The 23,364-nt window shown below is 41.8% G+C and overlaps 1 protein-coding gene across 1 annotated transcript; it reads right to left on the bottom strand.

The window, feature by feature from the left end:
- Positions 1 to 332: 332 nt before the first annotated feature.
- Positions 333 to 10,852, bottom strand: bmp4 (bone morphogenetic protein 4). Its single transcript, XM_036542681.1, has 4 exons — positions 10,557 to 10,852; positions 5,210 to 5,332; positions 4,215 to 4,579; positions 333 to 1,251 (listed from the first exon to the last, which is right to left on the bottom strand). The coding sequence occupies exons 3-4, from the start codon at positions 4,570 to 4,572 to the stop codon at positions 404 to 406; spliced, it is 1,206 nt and encodes a 401-aa protein (XP_036398574.1). The 5' UTR covers positions 4,573 to 4,579; positions 5,210 to 5,332; positions 10,557 to 10,852; the 3' UTR covers positions 333 to 403.
- Positions 10,853 to 23,364: the final 12,512 nt, after the last annotated feature.

The following is a 23,364-nucleotide window of genomic DNA, read 5'->3' as shown; positions in this document are numbered from 1 at the left end:
TTCAAATGTAATAGTGGAAGGCAATTTATTTTTCGTTGTATAATGTATATAATATGAAAGCAATAAATATTACCAGTATATAGACTTTACTTTTTAGATTTTTTTTTTACTATTTTCTCATTTTAAAAAAACCCTTATACAATCTAATATACATTATGAAAAGTTGTACAGCTTTTTATTTATTTATGTTTAAAATAAGGACTCACTTTTATTTTTAATATGTAGTTATAAATATATATATATTTCTTGTCAAAATATATGATCATATTGTCAAAGAAACAAAAAACTGAGACAAACATACAACTCAACATCAAAGTTATAAATAAGGGTCCAAGTGAAGATGTTCAGGTGTTACGTCGGACAGTAAAAGTTTAGTGTTCTTGCTGCCTGCACATGCTCCGTTTCAGCGGCAGCCACACCCCTCCACTACCATCTCCTGGTAGTTTTTGAGAACCACCTTGTCGTGCTCATCCAGGTAAAGCATAGAGATGGCACTGAGTTCTGTGGGCACGCAGCAGGCCTTTGGGATGTTGGTGTTCACCGAGTTCACTAGCGTCTGCACAATAGCGTGGTTGGTGGAGTTGAGGTGGTCTGCCAGCGGGAACGGGCACTCCCCGTGGCAGTAAAAGGCCTGGTACCCGGGCGGGGCCACTATCCAGTCGTTCCAGCCCACGTCGCTGAAGTCCACGTAGAGCGCGTGCCGGCGGCAGTTGCGGTTGCGCTTGCGGCCCCGCTGCTTGGCGCTGCGCTTGGCCCGGCGGGTCAGCGGGTGGCCCTTGCCGTCGTGGCCGAAGGTGACGAGCAGCGGCCGCACCTGGTCCCAGTCCTCCCCAGGGGCCTGGTGCAGGGAGCGGCTGACGCGGACGTGGCGGCCCTGCTGCCGGGGCGTGCGGTTGAGGTGGAGCACCTCCACGGCAAGCCCGTGGTTGGGCAGTCTGTCACGCGTCCAGCGGAGCACGGCGGGGCTGACGTCGAAGCTCTCCCAGCTGGAGGTGTTGTGGTGCACGAGCCGCGTGTCCAGCAGGCGCGTGATCAGCTGCCCGGGCCGCGGCGGCTTCAGTACCTCGTACACGTTAATCCGGTGCAGTCCCTCGCCCTCGGCGCGCTCCCCCGCCTCGTGGACCCGCCGCCGGTACAGCCGCAGCTCCGCTGATGAGAGCAGCTCGTCCTGCGGGATGCTGCTGAGGTTGAAGATGAAGCGCAGGGGGGCGTCCCCGTCCTCCGGCCCGCCCGTCACCTGCTCCATGTGCTCTGAGGAAGGAGAGAGCACACATTATCACCTCCTCCAGGGAAACGGGGCAACCTCTGAGATGGCTTATCAGCCCTGGCCTTCCTGCCTGTCCTCTCCAGCTAGTACAGTATTTTCCTGCCCACTTTGTCTTCAGTCATCTTCACTTCTTCCACATAACTGCCCTCGGTGCCTTCAGAACTATTATTATTGCTGCCTGTTGTCTGTACAGTTTTGCTTCTGTTTGCCTTCAGTTTTATTTCTTCTCATATCTTTTATGTGACTTATAGATGATTTTTATAAGAAAATATCTTCCTTGTCTCTAGTTTCCAAGTGCAGAGTTTTCTACCCTCTACTCAACATTATATTCATACTTTAACTTGTCCCCTTCTAGAGTAGAAGGTGGAGGTTTGTAATTAAAAAAATCATTGCATATCCTCATATGTATCCTGAGATAAATAAATATATACATGTTCAGCAATCTAAGTATCTTAATAAGGGTAGCATACAGGATTACACTTATAAAAGTGCACAATGTACAGTTTCTTATCCATTCATCCTGATAATCCAGTTTGCCACATTGCATTTCTTTCCCCCCTTTTCCGGACACATGCGTTACACAGAGAGCAGTGATTAGTGTACCACAGATATAAACATCTTCTGCACAGTAATGAGGGGAGCCATCACATGCAAAGAGAGTCAATGTCTGGCAAGATCGCAATTGTTCAAAAAGCATGTTGTGTCTACCATTTTTAATCATCAGGTCTGTTATTTCACACCCCGGCCTTAATCCTACCCAGGTGGCTCTCATTATTAAAACCTTGTGTGTTTTTGATCGGATCTGCGGTTTATGAGTGTGGTACATTTATCATTTTCGTGATGAATAATCATTACTGATTCAGATGGAGCGATCTTAGGTTGTGGAGAAATGTGCCAACTCAATGGTCAGCTAAAAATCCGTTTATCCTATCATTTAAATTCCTCTAGGATTTACTGGGTATTTGTGTCTCAAAACGCTTGCTTGTCTTTAGTGCCCCCATTTCCCCATGCAAAGAGCTACAGAAAAATAGACACTTTTGTTTTAATTGCTTTCATTTCTGCATTAAAATGTATTGTCAAACATCCAGAAAATTTCCAGCAGAGTTTATGTCATGAGATCTGCACAAACACGTGTCCAGGCCAGCTAAGTTGGCTGGAGTTATTAACCTGACTTGGTTCATCTACCACTACCAGCTGCATCACAAGCCTATGACCCTCTTTGAGCGGTTCCAGAGTTTCCTCAAACCTCACTGCTCTGCTGTTAAAGTACACACTCTGCGAGACAGGCCCCATTAAAACTGACTCATCGTTCTTTCCTCCCCGAGGAGCAGACATCTTCTTGCGGCCCAAGTTTCTCTGCTTCCTGCCCTCAGAGTAAGATAAACTTGTTTGTCTTTTTGTACATCTGCATGCACCCATGGCTGGCCACAGCACTTCTGATCTGTTATCTTTAGCAATAAAAAAAAACTAGACTGGAAATATGAGCCTTGTTCTGAATATCCATGTATGTGTGTCTGTCACCTTGGAGAGTCTGTTTTTCCTGCTCTGCTAGCTGCCTGTCTGCTCCGTGCCCGCATTGTTGGCAGGAAGACTTTATTTAGAAGGGCGCAGTATAGCATTAAAGATAATTACACGTCAAGAAGGTCCCTCTAAAGATCCATATAACTGGAGACCGAGGCATATTCCTGCAGAAGCTTTGTTAGTTCTTGTGTTGGGTGGGGTGACGTGTAACTCAATAATAAGAAGGTATGCCTTCCTTGAACAGCAAACCAAACAAGTAACAACCTTTGCCTGACCGCACAGCCACTCTGTAAGTGTTACGTCTTTTGGGCTGGACCTTGGTTCATTACACATTTGTGACCGCATGCTTAGATTTCTGGTTTGAGGGAAGTTGTCAGTCATTAGAAGTTAAATGGTTTAGGAAGTGTCTGCAATACATTTCACCGCTCTGACGTCATGTAAAAACATAACTACAATTAGAGCCCTCCAATAAAAGCAAAATTTTTAAAAGGTAACTGATTATAATAAATATACAAACAATAAATAATTGTTCCATATCTTCTTTGCAAGAGGACAGAGGTTTAAGGAGTAAATATATGCTTTTCTCCCAGCAAAATCCTTATATATTTGCAGACTGAGTCACACCTTTGCCTGGGTTTAAAGTATAACCCAGTTTTCATGTGCTGATTAACAGCCTGGATCAGATTCAAGTGCAATAATGAGACTAAAATGGCAGAGAAGACACCAATAGGGTGTTAACTTGGAATATCCTCACCAAGGGCAGTAACGGGCAGCTGTGGTTGTGGCGCTAAACAAATAATAACTTTACCCTGTCTCTTGTACCCTTGAGCAACAAGCATGGTACACTGTCCTCATTGCCCCCAACCTTTGGATTGTTTTCATCAAGCAAAACAGGTATGCAACACAAGGAAAATTTAGATTTTATTCATCCTTACTTGACTCTGCACTGGGTCATGTTTATAGTGCACATTGCATGCAAAATGCAGGTTTTATATTGCCAACTGTGCATAAAGGCAAGGTTATTACTCCACATGCTGTCTGTAAAAATGTTTTTACAGTGCAAATTGTGCACACACACCAGGTTTTGCATACTGTGTGTAAACACCAGGTTTTTTAAATTACCTCATGCACTGTGTAAATACCAGGTTTCATACAGCATATTGTATGTAAACACTAGGTTTTTATACTGTGTGTAAGTACTAGGTCTTAATACTGGCAAATGTTAACACCAGAGTTTTATAAAGCAAATTTTAGTATAAGTGCTGTTTTTTTATCATGAATACTGTGTACAAATGCCAGGTTTTTATGCTGACAATTGTACATAAAGGTCAGGTTTTTGTACACCATATGGTGTGGGAATACCAGAGTTTTTTTATACTTCACACTGTTTTATACTTTAACGCTAGCTTTTTGGTTTCCGTTATACCTTCATGGTGGAAGCCCCTCACAGTGTTGGCACGGCTTGTAGACCTCTCGGGATACTCGAAGGTGGTGTCTTGTGCTCCGGCCTCCTCCGCTTCCCCCGACTGCAGTCGGTACAGGTCCAGCAGGTACTGGGGTACCACAGCCGAGCGGCTGGGCCGGGGCCGCCTCTGCAGCCCAAACATGTGCAGCAGCGTGGCCTCGAAGTCCCGCAGCAGTTCATGGCTCTGATCCAGGTGATGACCCTGCAGGCCTGACACTTTCTTCTTCCCTTCCTCAGGTATTAGACTAGCATGGCTGCTCTCTCCCAGTAGGACTTGGCATAATAAAATGACCATCAGCATTCGATTACCAGGAATCATGATGTCGCTGGATGAGGTTTGGAGGATGGATGAGAAGAGGGGGGGATAGACAGGGGGGTGGAGAGAAACAGAGAACTCTGTTTAAAGTGCGCTTAATCCCCACCCCCCACCCGGGGCGAAAAAGGAACTTCCCAAAGCTGGACAACAGTCCCCCCTGAAAACATCTTTAATTGGTAATAATTGTTCTGTCCAGCTTGTTTACAGTCAAATAGCCCCTGATCAGATATCCCCTGTCCTGTTTATTTCCAGCAACATTCACAAAGCATAAACAGCTGGCAAAAAAACAGCCTTTTGAATGGAATTTGAAGAACTACGTCTTACCCCTCCTTCTCCATGACGATGATTAGACAAATAAGTGAGGAGGAGCCTTGGGGTCAGACTAAACTCTAACTCGATAAGGAGCAGAAACTGTATGAGTCTGACCACGAAACAAAATGAAACAAAGAACTATTCCACAAACAGCTTAGAACACAAGTTAAAGATTTTTCCTTTTGCAGATTGCAAAACACATAATTTTGTTTCAAATTGAGAATATAGCTTAGTATTAATTAAATATTTCCCATTCACTGTTTGAAAAGGCATTTTGATGTGGTGATTATGTCACATGATATAAATTGGATTGGCGTGTTCTACTTACTGACAGAAAATAAAGCATGGGGAAACAGTCCATGTTTCTTGGGATCCGATGGTGGACGCGTTTCTTGAGGAAATACTACGTGGTGCTGGACGGCTGCTTGAGTATGTTGGGATGAGCCTGTTCCTAAAATAAAAAAAACACTTTAGAGATCCAGAGAAGGGCAGCATGTCTGACTCAATAACACAAACAAAGCCATGTTCGTATAAAAGTTGCTTGGAAGAGAAACAGCTAAACAAAAAGTCAAGAACCCTATGGCAACACATTCAATAACAATAACACAAATCACAGAATAAAATGCAATACTTGGCACGAGTAGTTTCATGGTTCTGATATTTAACATACAAAAGAATTAAAGGCACAGACATTACATTTATGTACTCTTAATTGCTATAGAAATGCGTAAATAGGCACTAATTCAGCTCACCACATGTACATAAACTGCCAGTCAATGCACCTTGAATATGCAATGGAGAAATTCTTCAGGTTTAACGGGTCTTACAAAATATCAATGGACAACCAATTTTAGAATGTTTTCATCAAAAGTTACAAAAACCTTTAGGATCTATACAAACAGTACCAATTGCCTGAGCATAAACAATCTGAATAAGCTCATCATGTTCGAATTAGCAGATCTCACACTTTAAATATGAGTTCTGAATGACAATCGGCGAACAACAAGGACTGCAGTCAGAGATTAAAAGTAATTACAGCTCAGGCCATTGTGTTACATCAACAGCAGCGTGCTAACAGAGTTCAGAACACCTCAGGGCAATGACTTTGGAAGACAGACACAGTGTGGCTGCTCTTTTCCCAAGTAGAAAACTCCTGTCTCCCCTATAAAAGAAGCTATCAAATGACACTTGATAGCAAGGTATTGATCAGGGGATCAATCTGCATGTAAAAGAAGATTCTTTTTTCAAACAAAGGGTTCCTAAAAAGGCTTTCTCAAAGATCCCCAAGCAGAGAACTGATCACCCATTTAAATGAGTCCATCAAAAGAGTATCTGCCCCCAAGATCACATAGAACAGCCCTACACAGGAAGAGGGCGATGACAGCCTCAATACTTTGGGACATACTGCTGTCATCAGATGCACCACCCACCCATCATCCATAACCTTACTGTTCACAATGAACTAGGCAGGTGTGTGTTTGAGCCTATGCTTAACACTACGGGAGTGTGTTTCCCCCAGAATGCCTATAGAGCTTTGATGAATAGAGGAATGGCGATGTTCCCGACGACAGTCATAAGATATATAAAATAAAGAATTATATCTTGGTCAGTACTACACTAACAAGCTAATCAAAGATCCTAGTCTCATCTACATAGTACAAGGGGGGATGGGTCATGTTTCCTAGATGCAGTTTCAAACCAAGATTCATTGGGTGAAATATCTTCAGGGTATCAATAAGAACAGCAATCCAGTTGATTTAATGACCGGTGCAATGACTCAAAATCAAGGGCAGCCCTCAGATGAACACCATCCTCCAACCCCACAAAAGCAGCCTCCCAGGCAATGACTAACATCCATATTCTGGGTAAAACATTACAACTTGAGGGATTGGGCCTAATTAATCTTTGTTAAAAAGGCATTGATGAATCACATCAACAAAATTATGAGCATTTGTTTAGGCCTGGAAACAATAGGGCTACAACGGCAGAACTCGATGAGCGAAAACGATGTGCAGGTTTGGTCATCGCTTGGACCCAGTTCCACTGGAACAAAACCAACCATTACAACAGAACGATGCACAGTAACAAGAACATTCTGTGTGTCTGTGTGTGTGTGGTGGGGGAAGCATGTGTTTGTCCTTCATTTGATCATTTATCATGCAATCAAGGAATCTTTCTACAATAGAATTAGGAAATGTCAAACTGAGTCTGACCCTCTGTTCTCCACTATTACACACCAGCATGTGCTCTGCAAGTACAGTCTAAGGGCTGGAACTCTTGTTTGCATGCGGTACTCTGCATGTCCTGTGGAGAGGGCAGTGGTTCTGATCATTTCCAAGCTCCATTACCCATGATCCCTTTAGGGAAAACCGTGTGTGCATACATAACAACAAAAGCTCCATTTCACAGAAGAGGCCTCTCCCATGACTATAGCAAGTCATATTGTTCAAATAACAATAACTGGAGATCACACAGTACCATTAGCTAAATCTTAAGTCCCTCCCTCGATAAAATAACGACTGTGGAGGAAGAGGGAGCAGAGCGAGAGCATCCAATATCTTCCAGGGGCGTCCTTGCTCACAAGTATACCACCCATTTTCATCTTCAAATCCCAAACCAAATGTGAGAAATGATCTGAATGAGAAGCTTACACATCTATATAATTCGGTTCATCTGCTGAAAGAATCGTTAGGCTGGTTGAAATGGGTAAATATGTTAATGTTCTCTACAGTTTGGACTGGAAGAAATGCAGCCTGGACACCAATTAGGCCGTTAAGGCAGTTTGCTTCTCATGGTTTGGCAAAGTCCTCTAGGCCTCCCTGTGTTGACTGTAGCTCCTCTCTCTTTAACCAGAGATAATGTGATCAGACTGTGCACATGGCCCTTTAGATGTGTTTCCTGAGGAATTTGACAGGGTGGGGGAAAGCAGGTTACCATGGGAACAGACAATAATCAAGGGCCCAATTTTAGCATTATCTTTTTCAAGCTCAAAACTCACCAAACCACCACGCTGCCTCAAGTTGAGCGACCTCCGTTTTAATGTGACTTTTTTTTTAACTTCATTCCAAGTCTTAGTTGCACAACCGCAATCTTGTTATGCAACTTAATGTCAAATAGTTTGTAGCACAACAGTTTGTACTACAAACGTATATAACACAAGATCTTTCCTTGATCGTGCCTAAAACAGTTTATATGGAACAACTGCGTATCTGTCAATATGAAAATTTTGAGAGATTATATTCAGCAGGCGCGAAAAGAGAAAGCAAATCCGTGAAGACCGACGTTTTCAAATACATTATGAGCATATGCAATGTATTATATTTAACTACATGTGAATATTTTACATTTCAAAAATCATAAAAATGTCAATTATCATCCATGGAATGAGCACTCTGAACTTGCTTGCAGAGCACTTCCATTTCAGGATGACCTGAAACTTTATTTTCGTGACTTTGTATTAACCAACAATCCAAGTCTAAACAACTATTCAAACAGCATTTAATCTGCAAAGTTCTCAATATGTTGTTAAATATAGTTGGGTTTATTATTAAGAAGCCATTCTTTAATTCGTAACCCACAGACAACGGTAGCAATATTAAATGATTTCAACTCAGTAAAAGTTCATCTCTTTATGCTAGGCGCAATAACAAAGTAACGTGTTTCTACCCGGGGATTAAGTGGAAACATCTGATTATTCATGGGTGACTACTGATTTCATTTTATCTATCAAGACACCCTGTATATTCCACTAAAATATATTTTACTTTCTAAAACGCAAAGCCTTATTAAACTTGACTACGACTGATCACTATGTATTCATGTGACTATCCACCTATGATACTACCGCGAGACCTTTGTTTCTTTCGATGGATCAGTTTAATTTTCCTCACATCGTGTTAGTCCCCTTTAATACTTTGAACAAAATAAAGCAAACCAAACAATTCGGTTTGGCAATGTCAAGTGCTCTATTACTGATTTACACAATACTGTCTCGACGCTCCCAGCAGTTTGTCCTGATATGTGTAACCGTTTACGATCCAATTTTAAAATCCGCTTCTTCCTTTTTTCTTTCTGAGGCACTGACATTTAAGCAAGAGCACAACAGTGTCTGTTTATACTTAGCGGGGAGGCCAACTTTTTCAAATTAAGAGCAGAAACATTTCCATGCATTGCCAGAATTCACTTTAAACCACTAAACCGTGTGCTATTTTCTGTGTGATAAATGCGTAAACCCTGAAACAGTCTGAGAAAAGAACGAAAATCGCGGTAAGGTTAGTAATTTAAAACCCAGTTGTAGACTGAAACATCTGAAAGGAACGGAATTTAATAATTACGCACGTCTTTGGGAGCTCGCGATAACCTTACAGCTACAGTAGGCCGTCTGGTAATTTTCTTCCTGTTATTATTTTTTTTGCGAAACACACATATACTGATACACTCATCACTTCTGTTCATCACTACTTTTTTCATCTACTTATTTATTTGCTATTAATAGTGTGCAATACTGTGAACTTGCGAGTGTTTTATGATTTCTGGTGAAGTGTATCTTTTTAGCTGTAAACTGTATTTTTAATTACGGGGTTTTGTGGCTGCTGCGTTATCGTTTATTTCAGGAGTTATAAAGAAAAAGAATAATTAATGTATTCACTAAAAATTTGCAGGAATGCAGAAAAACAGCTTACGCGACACGAACTGCGCGCATTCAAGAAAACATTTCGCTTGCTATAGCATCAATTTATGCCAAACTTTTTTCTTATTTCAAGTCAGAGCGCTGTATTACACTGCTCAGCTGTCATCTAAAACGCACACGAACATTACATGTCATCATGTAATACATATAGTGGAAAATACAGGCAATTACGACATAGGCCCATTCTGAAGTTCAGTTGTACTGGGCAATGGGAAACCAACAAGACAGCATGTAGAATGATTAAACAACAACAACAACAACAAAACCGAGATACCTCTAATGTCTTTGCATCTGACTATATATTTTTTATCCCGAAAGACAAATGACTCGTCTGCCAATCCAGATGGTTATCAGAAAAATAAACTGCCACATCAGTTACAGCAAGGGCAGGTGTAAAGAGCTCCGCGACGGAGGAAAGTGGTCGAATCCTAAATAACCAGAAACATACAATTTTCGCAGAAACACACGACGGACTGGTATGGAAAACTCTCTCATATCCATCCTCCGGTGGAAAATCAACCATCCGCATTAATCGCTTACTTTTTACCTCTCCGGCGGTCGTAAAACATGGCAACTTGTAAGTGATCTTAAGTCTTTGGGTTACATCAATGCTGCAGTACGTGCGTGCATGTAAATTACTGATCTGTTGTGTGTGGTGTGTGTGACTGCATGTCTATCTATATATATATCTATATACAAAGATGAGATAGCGATGTATTGCGTTGTTCTCGTGATCCTAACCTTCATATCCCACGTAATTTATCTTTGAATCAGTACTAACGGGGAAATTTTTGCAGTACTGTTGCAATATGATGTTAAAAGGCACTGCACAATTTTGAAATCGCAACGAACTCTACAACAACGGAGTTAACAGTATACGCCGTCCTATAGTTGCAGATAAATGAACACAAATTTTGTTAACGTGTAAATTAAATAGCCATTTGTCAAAAAAGTATCAAGCCAAAAAACAGCATTTAGCGCTTACCATCAGAAGCGGTCCAGGTAGTATCCTCAGGTTGAAGTAAATTTGACAAAAAGGAGGGGCGGAAAGGGGGGAGTTCTCCACACACCAAAGAAGTCCAGGTAAATGTGAAATGCCGAAAATTACGAACGAGAACCCTAAGAAGGTGTCACCAAATCACGTTAATTCCTTTATGTCGCCCTTGAAAATAAATTCTATACCATGAGACAAAGAGGAGTTTAGGTCAAATGCAGCAAGTGCAACGATGCAGCGGGCTCCTATCTCCAGACGTTTCTGAGAGCGGAACACTGCACGCTCAGACAACCCACTAACTGCTCAGGCATCTAATGCTACATGCAGTTTTTATGTGTCCGCCCAATTTAGCCTCCCTGCCTCCTCCCCCATCCCCCCTCCCCCCGCGCGCTTAAAACACCTAAGATATGCCCCCCCTGCTCTCGACTGAAGCGGGGCAAAACACAATGGATTTTTTTTTTCTCTAAAATAATGATACTTGACAAAAGTATCTAAAGGTTTCGTTTTAGTTTGCACAAACCTTATGAGCTTTATTAATGAACTCATCATACTGTAGGCTACTGACACTCATTTTCATTATTGCAGTCGGTCCATTTAGATAAATATAATTATTTTACTGATGATAGGCTTATTTCAATTAATGCTCTTTGGAAGTAAGATTCTCAGAGGTAGTTCACACTATGTCAAGGCAATGGTTTAGCATAGTAGTAGCTGTAAGGCCATGTGAAAAATAGGTAATGAGTACATTATTACTGGTCCATTAAGTTCTTATATCTCATATGTTAATGACTTGTCTCGGGGATACAGCCTCTGTCTTCATTCCTAAGCCTTTCTGTTTATACAGTATATTGTGTTCCTATGGAAACGATTATCTGGGGTTCAGGAAGATTCCAGCATTCCATCCTCAGCTGTCTGTTAAAGTGAGAGCTTCTGGGTGTGCTTTGTGATCAGTATTCTTTGCCAATCAGTATTTTGAAATATTGGAAAACTGTGTTTTCCATTTCTGAAAAAGGACTTTAAAAAGGGGGAATAACAATTAAAAGATACAATTTGGAGAGAAATGTTATGCCCCAAACAGAAATAAAAATGTTGTTCCATATTTCAATTAGGCAACGTGTTTGCAAAAATGCAGCTTCAGCTAAACCATACTCCTTCAGGACAAGTAAAGTCCTTAAGACATCTTTTTTAGGCAACAGTGTAGAAAAAATTGGCCCCAACGAATCCTAAAGCTTTAAATCTGCTCTGGATCTCTCTGGTTCTCTCAACAGGGTCACATAACCGCCCTGAGAAATGCACTCATGTTGGGGGGATTAGGGTGAGATTGAACAGTGGTCTAAACAGGAAACGTTTGCAAGGGACTTAATGCAAATGGCCAAGCTATTTCTCACAGTTTATTTACTTTCATTTCCCTTGCATAAAATTACAGTAACATCCACCAAATGACTGCAGGGCTTAGAATGTGACCTTTAATGTCAACACAGTAACTTTATCTGTCACTGACACACAGACGCACCCACACAGACACACACACACACATAAAAGCATGTGCGCGCACACACAATGTCTTGTATGTCTCAGAGCTATATATGCAAGATGGCTTGACCTATTCCTAATTACAGCTTCAGAGAGAAGTCTCTACACACAACAAACAGAACTTAATGCACAGTACAGCAAACTGCAGAGCTCTTATGTACCAAAAAGATAGACAATTGAGTGTTTCTTTAATCTTTCCAGATTGCACTGATTACATTGTGCCTCCATGCTCACATCCATGCATTATCAAGGTGAGCCATACACAATCAAATTCCCATAATCATTAGACAAGGGTTGGATGATTTGGGATAGCAGGTAGAAGAAATGGCCAAACTCATGCTCCCAGCAGCACTGTGGTGCAAAGCTTGGAGAAGGTGAGGGCAGAACACCCTCTCGCCCTCACTCGCCAGACGCCACACGCAGACGTTTCATCAGGGGGACAAGTGGCATGGAGATCACCTCCCCGAGCGTGCCGCCACCGCTGCTCAGTCTGCAGTGTGAGCCGTGCAGCAGCTCACATGTCCGGGCCGCAGGAGCGCAGCAAACCGCGGCTCTCCTCCATCCGCCGCCCGCCGTGGCAGCACGCCCGCCGTGGTGAGGTGTCAGCGGATCGGGGCCCGTCCCGCCGCAGATGCTGTGGGATCCGTCGCTCCGAGGTTCACGGCGTGGGGGGGGGGGGCTGGTGTCGGGAGCATCCGAGAGCCGCCCCTGTGTTCTGGCACGCGGGGAGCCACGCACTCACATTATCGCTCAGCTGCACTCTGTTCGTCCTGGACAAGACCGGACTGGACTGGTCATAGGCTCCATTCAGAACAATTTAAAAGTTTTATCCCCTCACTGGCAGCTTGTGCATTTCTTATTAATTTCCTTTAATGGTTCCTGCTAACCCTTTAGAGGTTTTGAGAATGTGTCATGCTGCAGTATGCACTGTAGTGCTCTGTTGCAATTACAAAAACATCTTAAGGCCCCAATGAGAAGCCCATCCCTGCGGTTTAATCTGTAACCCCTCCCTAATTGTTTTATGCTGGAATTCTCTGGGACACTTTCTTCACATTGGCATTTCTTATTCCATCTTGTATCAGAAATCGTTTTGTAAATTGAGATTTTTTTGTTTTTTAAGTATAAAGAAATAGTATTACTGTAGAACCACATCTGGAGGTAGTGTATGAAAAATCCATGCTATTTTTATGTGAAATTGACAATGTAATGAAAATGTCATGAAAACTCATCAATGTATTTTAAGGTTACCTGCCCAAAGTCTTGGGTCTTGCATCACTTGCTAATTAAGCAGCTAGTTTCAACTTCCTCCTTTCAGCATCCTTTGTTTGGTAGGCTGCTATCTGATTCATCTAGTAATGCTGCAAGTACACAAAATAATATGCATGCTATACAGTATAAACATATATTTAGTGTAGCTATGTGCTGCATGTGGTGTGGTGAAAATCAATGGAATCAGCTGTACACTTGGTTGTGGTAAAAATATAAATTTCATGGATTTTTGAATAGTGATGCTGAAACCATTGTGGGATCGCGATAAACTGCTAGTGTAAAGAGAGCCTTGGGCTTTGCGGTGGGCTCCTGTGGTAGCACCTGTTGGGCCCTAATGAAGGCCTGCTGTCAAGTGCTGACCAGGCTTAGCCACGCTTAGCTCCAGAGATCTGGGGAGATTACCTTCCTCGGTGGTTTGGCTGCAGGCGATGTGCAGGGGGATCTCACAGAGAGATGTCTTACAGCGCAGCTTGCCCCCATGTCCGCCTCAGAGACAAACATCCATCACAAATACTCAGAATTCTCCTAAATGCTTTTTTTTCCACATGCGATGTGCTCCGTCTAAGTGGTGCACTGACCTCCACAACTCACAAATTCATCTCATATTATCAAACCTCCCTCCAAAACACACAAACACGTCATTTATGGAAAACAAGGAACTTTCATAAGCACTTTCAAGCAACATAAGCACAGTCAAACCACATTCATTCATGATCAGGTTTGATCAGGCTGATATTTGAATACTGATATTTATTTGACACTGTTACATTTAATATGCTATAAATTCTTTGTGAAATAAATATGCAGTTGGAAGTGTATTTGTGCTGATATAAAGATAAGGTGAATCTTTTTTCAGCTTTCTTTGTATCTGCCCCTTGAGCAAATGTAGGGCAGCTGCTTCAAGATTAGCTGTTGAGTTAATTTTTCTGAGTTCCTGAAAATAACTTAATATACTTAATGAAGTTATGAAGACAGAATACCTGACTGTGTTATTGATTTAAAGGGCTGAAAATACTTGAATCAACTCACACAATGTTTTTATCTTTATAGTCCTGTCTGAACAAACTTCAAACAACCCATACCTACTTATGACAAAGAATTAACAGCTGATGTCTGGCAGTCTGGCAGTCAGTATTCAAATGAAATCTAACAGATATCTCAGCTTGAACGAAAACCATTATATGTGCTGTGTTGCCAGGAAACCTTGCTCCGTATATTGACTCCACATATGCAATGTGTGTAAGACCATACATTACATAAACTATTCTAAATACACTATGAAGGCAGTTTTTGTCAGTCAGCATAACCATTGTAGAACATACTTCCATTAAGCAATGTAACAGGTCATGTCTCTGCCTTCTCAGGTCAGAATGACAGATTTCAATTCCAGGGTGAGTCACGGTGGTAAACACACCGTTCAGCATTCACCTGTGAATGCCTCCCCTCGGGCACGGTTTCAACAGGAGCTCTAAGCTGACCCGGGGGTCCAAGCCCACTGCTCAGTGTCACAACACACCTATCTTTAAAACGGAGGGCTTTAACCGCGGCGGTGAGGTATTCGCCAGCGCAGACACACTCTGGAGTCATTGATTAAACGCAGCTTTCACCGGTGCTGTTCTTCGCCTGAACGTTCCTGAGTGTACCTGCCTCCTGCCTTTCGTAACATTCTGAAATATAGAACACTCTGCTGTAATCCCTTAACCCCCCAACACCCCCCAACCCCCCAACCATACCCTCCTGAATTCTTACTCCTTGTATTTCAAAGCCCAAAAGATGCAGAGAGGGTTGGGGGGGGTGGAGAGTGGGGGGGTGGAGAATCAGACAAACCATTTTAATCCCCATAATGGAATTGGCATGTAAACTCATGAAAGTAGAAGTAAACACATGAGGGAAAAAAACGAAGAATGGATTCTGGATTGGCCGAGCTTTAAGAATCGCCATTATGTTGACTCTCGAGAATGACCGACTGACCCCTTGCGTAGGAACAAAGAGATCACAGGCTCTTCTTGTTCCCGTTCCATTAACAGAGAATATCACTAAATAAACATAATCGGTTTACTTTTACTGGGACTGCCTCATCACGCTACAGTCCTTCTTTTGCTCTTGTCTGTGATCCGGTGCCTTTGCAACAAACCTGACTGAAAAAGTCTAATCAGATCTTTTAACTCTCAACAAAGCCAGTATTAAATTTTAATATCTCAGATGTATCCATTTCAGTTTAAAGTCAGTTCCATGTCTGTTGCATGTCATCCTGTCTATTTTCTATTGTTTCTTGTCTTTATTTTTCTATCTGCTCTTTCTACTTCATTTCAATACATATATTTGTATTTTGAATCAAGAATTCAGTGCAGGACAATACAAATCTAAAATAAGCCCTTCAAAAGGCAGCAGTCTGAGACATGAGGATGTTGTATGTCTAAGGATATGACTTGCAATGTGTCTGACGTGAGATCTTGGAGAGAAGATGGGTAAGCAATTTGTTGCCATTTTGCCTTGCAGACAAGAGCTTTTAGAGGCCTGTTTTCATCTGTTGTTCACATTTCAGACTTGCACCTTGCACACATTATCAAAGGTAACTGGTGAGTGTATGACTGCCAGGTCCTTTTTTTAGTTTAGTCTTCCAAAGTGCACTGAGACACTCTTGCTGCAACACTGTCCAGACCCTCTGTGAGTGGGGCACCAAGTAGCCTGCTGTGGGTTTTTGGGTCCTGCAGGAAAGCTTCAATCGATTAAAAAGTTTTATTAGTCAGGAACTGGATTTGTCACCTCAGCAAATTGATTTAACCATAAAGTATTGGTGTGACCTGAATTAAAACCCTTCACACCCTTTGCATAGTACAATGTCCAACTGACACCTTCCTTACGTCCTTGATTTCTTGATTCATTACAATCCATATACCGGTACGGCTAAGGTCTGCTTGTTTCTGTGGCACATAAGCAAAAAGCCACAAAACACACTCAGAGCACCCTGCTGTAGGATAACACTGTGAGACACTGTTCTATTGATACAGGACTCAAACTGGCCTAATATTATCATTTCCCTCATCTAGAATTCCTTTCTCAATCAGCTGAGATACAGCACAAGTGAGGCTGGTCCCTGTCTCAAGTGAAAAATCACAGAATGACTGATGATGTGTAAATTAACACACAACACTGCACTGCTCTGAAATGCTGAGATACTAACAAAAATAGTCTAGATTCCAATCTATACGTAAATTTTCTTGAACCAGTCACAGCTGCCCTCAGACTTTAAAAATATTGTGCCTAACATACTTCTATACAGAACACAAAAACTACAGTAATCTGAAAAATAGAGCATGTTTAACTAAGTTAAATCATCCATGTTAAAGTTATAAACACAGTACTCACCTTGTAAATACTCAAGGTGTTCAAATAGTGGCACAGTGAGGGCATTATCATGAAGTGAGAAACAGGCTTTGAGGGACTCTATACATTTTATCAGAGTTACTGATTCTCAAGCGACAGATGGGAACAAAAGCACCAACAAAAGGTAAACGGTTTCACGATATAATTCCCCTCTCTCTCCTACTCTCCCTTTTTCTGAACATATTTTTATTACACATCCCTTGCCTAAAGCTCTCAACATTTCAACCCATTGAGAAGCTCTTAAGTGGATGAGCGAGTGTTAACTGTGTCTTTTCAAACCCTGACATTTAATACTCAATATAAATCACTCAGGGGACCTGTTATTCTTTCAAGAATGTAATTACATACTTTAAAATAAAACTTGAAAGAACCCAACAAGTTTTAAAATGCAGTGTGTGCTTGCAAGAAGGCAGGAAGGAATTCCAAGTAGTCAGAATATGCTAACATCTCTGTACAGGCTAACTCTAGGTATTGAGAGGAGGAAAGGGTGATGTGGCCAGTGTTTCAGTCTGGACAGACAGAAGGAACAGAGATGTACAGTTTTTAAGAGCTCAGATGATATCCCAAACATCTATTAAAAATGAATGAATGAATAATAATGTCATTCAAATAAAATAACACTCACCATTTAGCTGAGTGCTACATGTATTAAAACTTTAGTGCGTATTAATAGTTCAGTTGAAATTTAAAAATACAAAACTTTGTACAAAGGTGTTCAGATTATAACAATGGAACAGAGATTATTGCATTATTTCATCTTTCTTTACAGTGTTGAAAATCAAGATAAATGTGTTTTAACCCTATTAATAATTATTTGTCTACATTTTCCATAGATTGACATAAATATTTTTGTAAGGAATTCACAGTGATGAATATTGGAGTACTAGCCTGTCGTATTAATACAATAATATGAAACTCATTTATCAAAAACAACATGTATTCCAGAACAAGGAGGAAGTGAGTTGTTTATCAAACCAATCCCCATCTGACATGTTTGTTTAGAAAGATATGGTGTATGTTATTAAACATACTGTGTGTATGTGTGTGTGTTAGTGTGTGTCTGTCGGTCTGTCTGTGTTGGCTGGGGTACAGTTTGTTTTTATTAGAGAAACCATATTCAGGGAATGTGATGACCAGTGCCTGACCAGCATGAAAAATGGAAACTGGACAGAAAAATGAGTTTGTACTAACCCTACTATAAAAACAATAAAGAAAATCAGGATAATTTGATCAATGACCGAACAAAAAGCCATGTAAAGCCCCAGTTTACTGATGACTCTGTGTGACCCCCACATTCAAGATGGCCGACACGCTATGATACCAGCGCACAGAATGCCGATGGCTTGGTCCTTGGTGTGACAGTGGGTGGTCATGCAGTGAGCTCATCTTCCATCTCCCCGGCTGCTAGGACCAGAATCGCCCCCGCTGGGCTCTTCCGGCTTTTTCTGTGGAAAACAATGTCCTGTATGTGTGTGCCATGGAAAAAAAACACCACAGCCTGACCAAACCAAGTGCCTCAGGTCCGCCCAGCAAAACATAATTAAACAAGGGTGGGAATTTTACAAACTTTGTAGAGAGAGCTCACTATGATGCTTTTTTGCCAGCACATAATTGCTGTTGTTAGAGCTGCTGTAGTTTTGGGAGTGGTCAGAATATTTTGGCGGAACTGGTAGCATCTGATTTCCCAGTGTAAGTAAGGGCCTGGAGGAGCCCTTTGAAAAGTTTAGCACAACCTTTCTGAAAGGCATAAACATGCACCCTGTCTCAGAGGGAGTCTGGGTTAGGGTGTAGGTGGGTGGGGAGTGGGGGTAAACAAGAGTCCCAGCTTGCAGGATATCCTATGATCTTTTTCTGGATGGTTGACTGAAAAGTTAATTTCTAGCTTGGCTTGTAATTGTAGGTAATTTTGCCTATAAGTGCAATTTCAGTTTGATAAACGAGTTCCCTTTGCTTTGAGTGTTTATTTGCTGTGCTTTGATTTGAGACCGCTGCTCTTGGTTCAGCTTCAGAAAGCCCCACACCATTTCATTCACCATTGCTGTGTCTCAGCATGTGTCTCCCTTGGTTGGTGAAGGACCCATAAGTGTAAATCTCTTATTCCACAGTGGTGATGAGTAATGGTTTGGGCACTGGAAAGTGTCTTTATATTAGTGATGACTGAGTTGTACAGATGTTTCACAGAATATGTGTAAGATGATATGAATAAAAATAGAGAGAGAGATATTCTTATTCATATCATCTTATACATATCCTTACTATATATAATACATATAATATATAGTAATTCCATTAATAAGAAAAGAAGGGAATCACTTACTTGAATTATGGCTCAGTCTGGATGGTCAATTAATCTCAGTGAAGCGCAACAGCAGCGTATTAACAAAGAAACAAACAAACATTTTTGTAAAAACTGGTCGACACGATGGGCTCCAGTTTTATATGTTGGGCAAATATAATAAATGCATGGGTAATGAGCCCGGCTAACTCGAGCCACATTTCACTCTCCACCGCAGCTCCACACAGGGCCTCAGGGGCAGGTTGACATGACACAAATTTTCCGCTGTCAATAAAAAAATAAAATGCTGATTCCAAAATGACTCACATGCATTAAGCCTGGTGTTTTTACTATAAGACCCTAAAGTGGGCCACAGCTGTAGCTCACGTAGTGTTTTACAATGGCAAAGCCATGGAGACAGGGGGGCTGGGCAGCATTCCTAATGGCAGAGGCAAATTAAAGCCACATTAACAGCAGGCTCTACCAAAGGTAGGAAACGTGGGTGCTGTCGAGGACTGGTTGCATCACTCCCGCCGGCACGTTATAAAGACACACCACCTCACCTTTGTTTTCTCTCCATGGCAGCTGCCTTGTTTCTTTATCTCTCACACAGTTTCTGAAGCTTGGAACACGGAATTCAATTCTTGAAAATTGTACGCCAGCATTCTTTGAGTGTATCTCTCACACTGTAAGAGTTGGCAGCAGTTTCCCTCTGCAGAACCTCTGCTGAAGTCCAGGCTAACATACCACAAGAGGCTTGAAATTGGGGAGTCGTAGTATGCGTCACCACTTTAGGATGTGGCTACGAATTCAAAGCCATCCAGTGCTGCCAAATAAATAGTGTATCAAACAAATAGTCGTATTCCAACCACAACTAAACAAGCTCCTAATCTTCAGCTGATGTCCACCCTGTGTTGTGTTTTTTTGCCTTGGTACTCATGTCTTGTTGCCACTGTGTCTTTCTCTTTCCGCAGCTCTCTTGCACCTTCTGTTTGTTTTGGTTCTAAACTAAACTGCTTGCCAGAAGCAGCTGCTAGAACATGAGACTATTTTTTAATCCATGCTTCTGTCACTGATCTATAAAATAACCTGTGTATCTCATTCTGTCACCACCATACCTACCTGTACCATCTGTACATATTACATAAATGAACAGTGAATTTGCACAGAATCTCTGTAGTGCTAACAAAGAAAAAAAACTGCATTGCCGAATGGTCTTTTTTCATTGACCTGTTGGTAGACTTTCATTTACTGACTGCAGCTGGTAGGTGCTTGCAAGAGCTATTATCACAGATTGTAGACACCTGCAAAATGACAAGATCTATGCAATTGAGCTAATACATCATTTTAGCAAGCATGTGCTCAGTTTACGAATAATCGTAGCAAACTGGTTAATGGCTTTCATCGGGCCTAAAATCATCTCATGACGCCTGAGCTTAATACAGCAGCTATAACTAGAGAAAATTCTTGTGGATCTTTAGAGAGAGTCAAGGCAAGGAATAAGGCACAAACAGAATAATTAGAGAGTGAGAGAATCACATAAGTATTGTTTAAAGAAATGTTTTAAAAAATAACTATTTAAAGGAGGCCTACATCTTTTCATCTTTGGCCCCTAAGTGGTGGGATGAGCTGCTCACCACTGTCAGAACAGTCACACACTGGTTGCACCATATCAGAAGACTGAACTCTTCAGGCTAAGTTCAAGTTCTCTACAGACTAGCACATATATTATATACTTTCAAAAGGGCAGGCAAATCTACTGAGAATGAGCCTAGTAAGAATGGACTACTGAGGAATCAGAAGAATCAAGCCTGATAAACCACACAAGTTTTGAATTCTGGGAATCGTAGTGTGTGTCACAATCTCTGTACTTTGGGAAAAATTTCTCAGATCCACAGTGTCATCCACTGGTCAGTGATGCTGCCTTGTAAGGCTATAAAGTTATAGGAAATGTAACTCCAGACCGCACTAAGTCACCAGCTGTTTCTATCAGGCTGCCAGGCGGTTTCCTTCCATTTATCGTTCTTTTGTTGGTTGTGGGGGTAGGTGTCTGTGGATGGATCAAATAAACCCTCATGCTCTCACCACAACTCAATAAATTCCTCATCTTCTACTTCTGTCCAACAAGTATTTTGGGTTTGGCACTCATGTCATAGGATCTTTCTCTTGCACAGTTCTATCTGCTTATTTCAGTGGGTCTACAGGAAACTTTAAACAAAGCTGCTTCCTGCTGATACATTATGCAATTTAATGGTTATCTTCCATTGGTTGTTGACAGGGCTTCATTGCTTCTGAAACCCAACACTGAGTACGATTCAGTGAAAATTTCCAGCATGCTAGAAATTCATTTGTAGGTCACAGGTGCTGGTCAGACCAATTACCATTGCTTGTAGGCACCGGATGACACTACACGATCAAATGTGCGAAGCCAGTGCACAGTTTCATTTCACACGTGCCAAATTTCCAGAATCATAACAAACTTGAAACAGCTCTTAAAAAGCTAAATCTGGGCCTAAAATCATAATGTGTGTCCTAAGCATAACTTATCTACATTTACATTTACATTTATTCATTTAGCAGACGCTTTTATCCAAAGCGACTTACATAGGTTACAGTTCTTTACAATGTTATCCATTTATACAGCTGGATATTTACTGAGGCAATTGTGGGTTAAGTACCTTGCCCAAGGGTACAGCAGCAGTGTCCCAGCGGGGATCGAACCGGCAACCTTTCGGTTATGAGTCCTGCTCCTTAACCACTATGCTACACTGCCGCCCAAAACACTGCAACTGGACTGAAACTTTCTATTTAGCATTTGCGTTTACGGCTCTGGACAAAGACAGCTGCCCGCTACATAATTTAGGAGATTACAAGTATCTTAAAAATGTCCTATTAATACGTTGATAAGCAGTTCATTCCACTACACTGAGCTACAGAACAGACAGATCAAGATTTACAAATGGGAGAAGAGGCAGTCTGCCAGTAGGTAAGTCATATAGAACAGTTAGCACTACAGTACACAAGAGTTATGAAGAACTAGCCCTTAGTAGGAATTAAGTGCTTAGAAGCAAATTAAGGAAACTCAGCTCCTGAATAGTGAGAAAATCAAAGTAACACCTGGCATATCAAGATGAAGAACTCTGAACCAGCCAAAATGAGGGACATGGCACTGAAGTAACTTGCTTTGGAAGGCACTAGTATGATGAATCTTATCATATAACCGGGACAGGTTGAGCGTTTCCCCAATATTTTAAGAAAGTGGGAGAGGGGAGACCATGACAGAATATGAAAAAATGGAGACATCAAGAGATGGGGATAAAAGACCCGGACAATACACAGAATCAGGGTGGGAAAGGTTACGAATCAGATGTGCGGAATGTATCCAGGTGGACATGTGTTTATGGCACTTTCAGTACATCCAACAAGTGTGTAGAATTCCTGAGGAATTAGCTGGACTCTAAGTATGAAATGTACAATGTAAATATTACCTGTTACCAAAAACAATTGCAAAATTTTCAAGTTTTAGCCATAACTCAAAAATTATGTGGTGTGTGCTGTAAATGGCATCCTATACTGACAGACACAGCAATCACTACCTATGCCAGTCTAGGTTTTCACCAAATAAGAGCATGATTAATAACAAAGAAAGTCATTTTGAAAGGCAGTGTTTCTTACTTGTTTACTGCGCTGGCTGGTTTGTATCTCTTTCCACTACACTGACATGAGAAAATCTCGTCATCAACTTTCAAGTAGTTTCACACACTGGCTCCCAGCAGGGTCAGGAGGCTCGCATAATGAAATCATGCAGTGAGTAAAACTGTCCACAGCCTTGGTTTCCCGCTCTTCATTTCCCCCACCGCAAAGACATATTTTATGAGCGGGTGTAAGGAATTATGGATGAGCTTGATTTTCTGGAAGCTGTAATGAACAAGTTTTTTTTTACCCCTCATTCCCAGCGCCATTGTAACCGAAACCCCCGCCGCTCGCTGACTTTCCTCCCCGGAGCAACGTGGTGAAAAATGGGAAGCACATACCCAACCTGGGGCCTAGCCGTTGTCATGGTGATAGATCAAACATGGCAGCGGTTGGTGCTGGGTCGGCTGCCAAATTTGCTGCGTTACCCCATCAGTTTCCCCTCCAGTACCTAGCTACATCAGCGGGGAGCCTCCGACTCAGCAGGGGAGGAGTGATATTGGGGGGGGGGGGGGGGGGGTTCCAGGACGTTCTCAGAGGCTCGGGCCCAAACCACACACTGGCTGCGGCCAGGACACCACCGTTCCCCATGTTGTCTGCCCCAGCAGGAGGTCAGCTGTTAGCAGTCAGTAAAAGGGGGTT

The sequence above is a fragment of the Megalops cyprinoides genome, chromosome 12 (assembly GCF_013368585.1).
Source record: "Megalops cyprinoides isolate fMegCyp1 chromosome 12, fMegCyp1.pri, whole genome shotgun sequence".
In the NCBI taxonomy this organism is placed as follows: Eukaryota; Metazoa; Chordata; class Actinopteri; order Elopiformes; family Megalopidae; genus Megalops; species Megalops cyprinoides.
The sequence above is the reverse complement of the archived record's forward strand: the minus strand, read 5'-3'. Positions and strand labels throughout refer to the sequence as shown.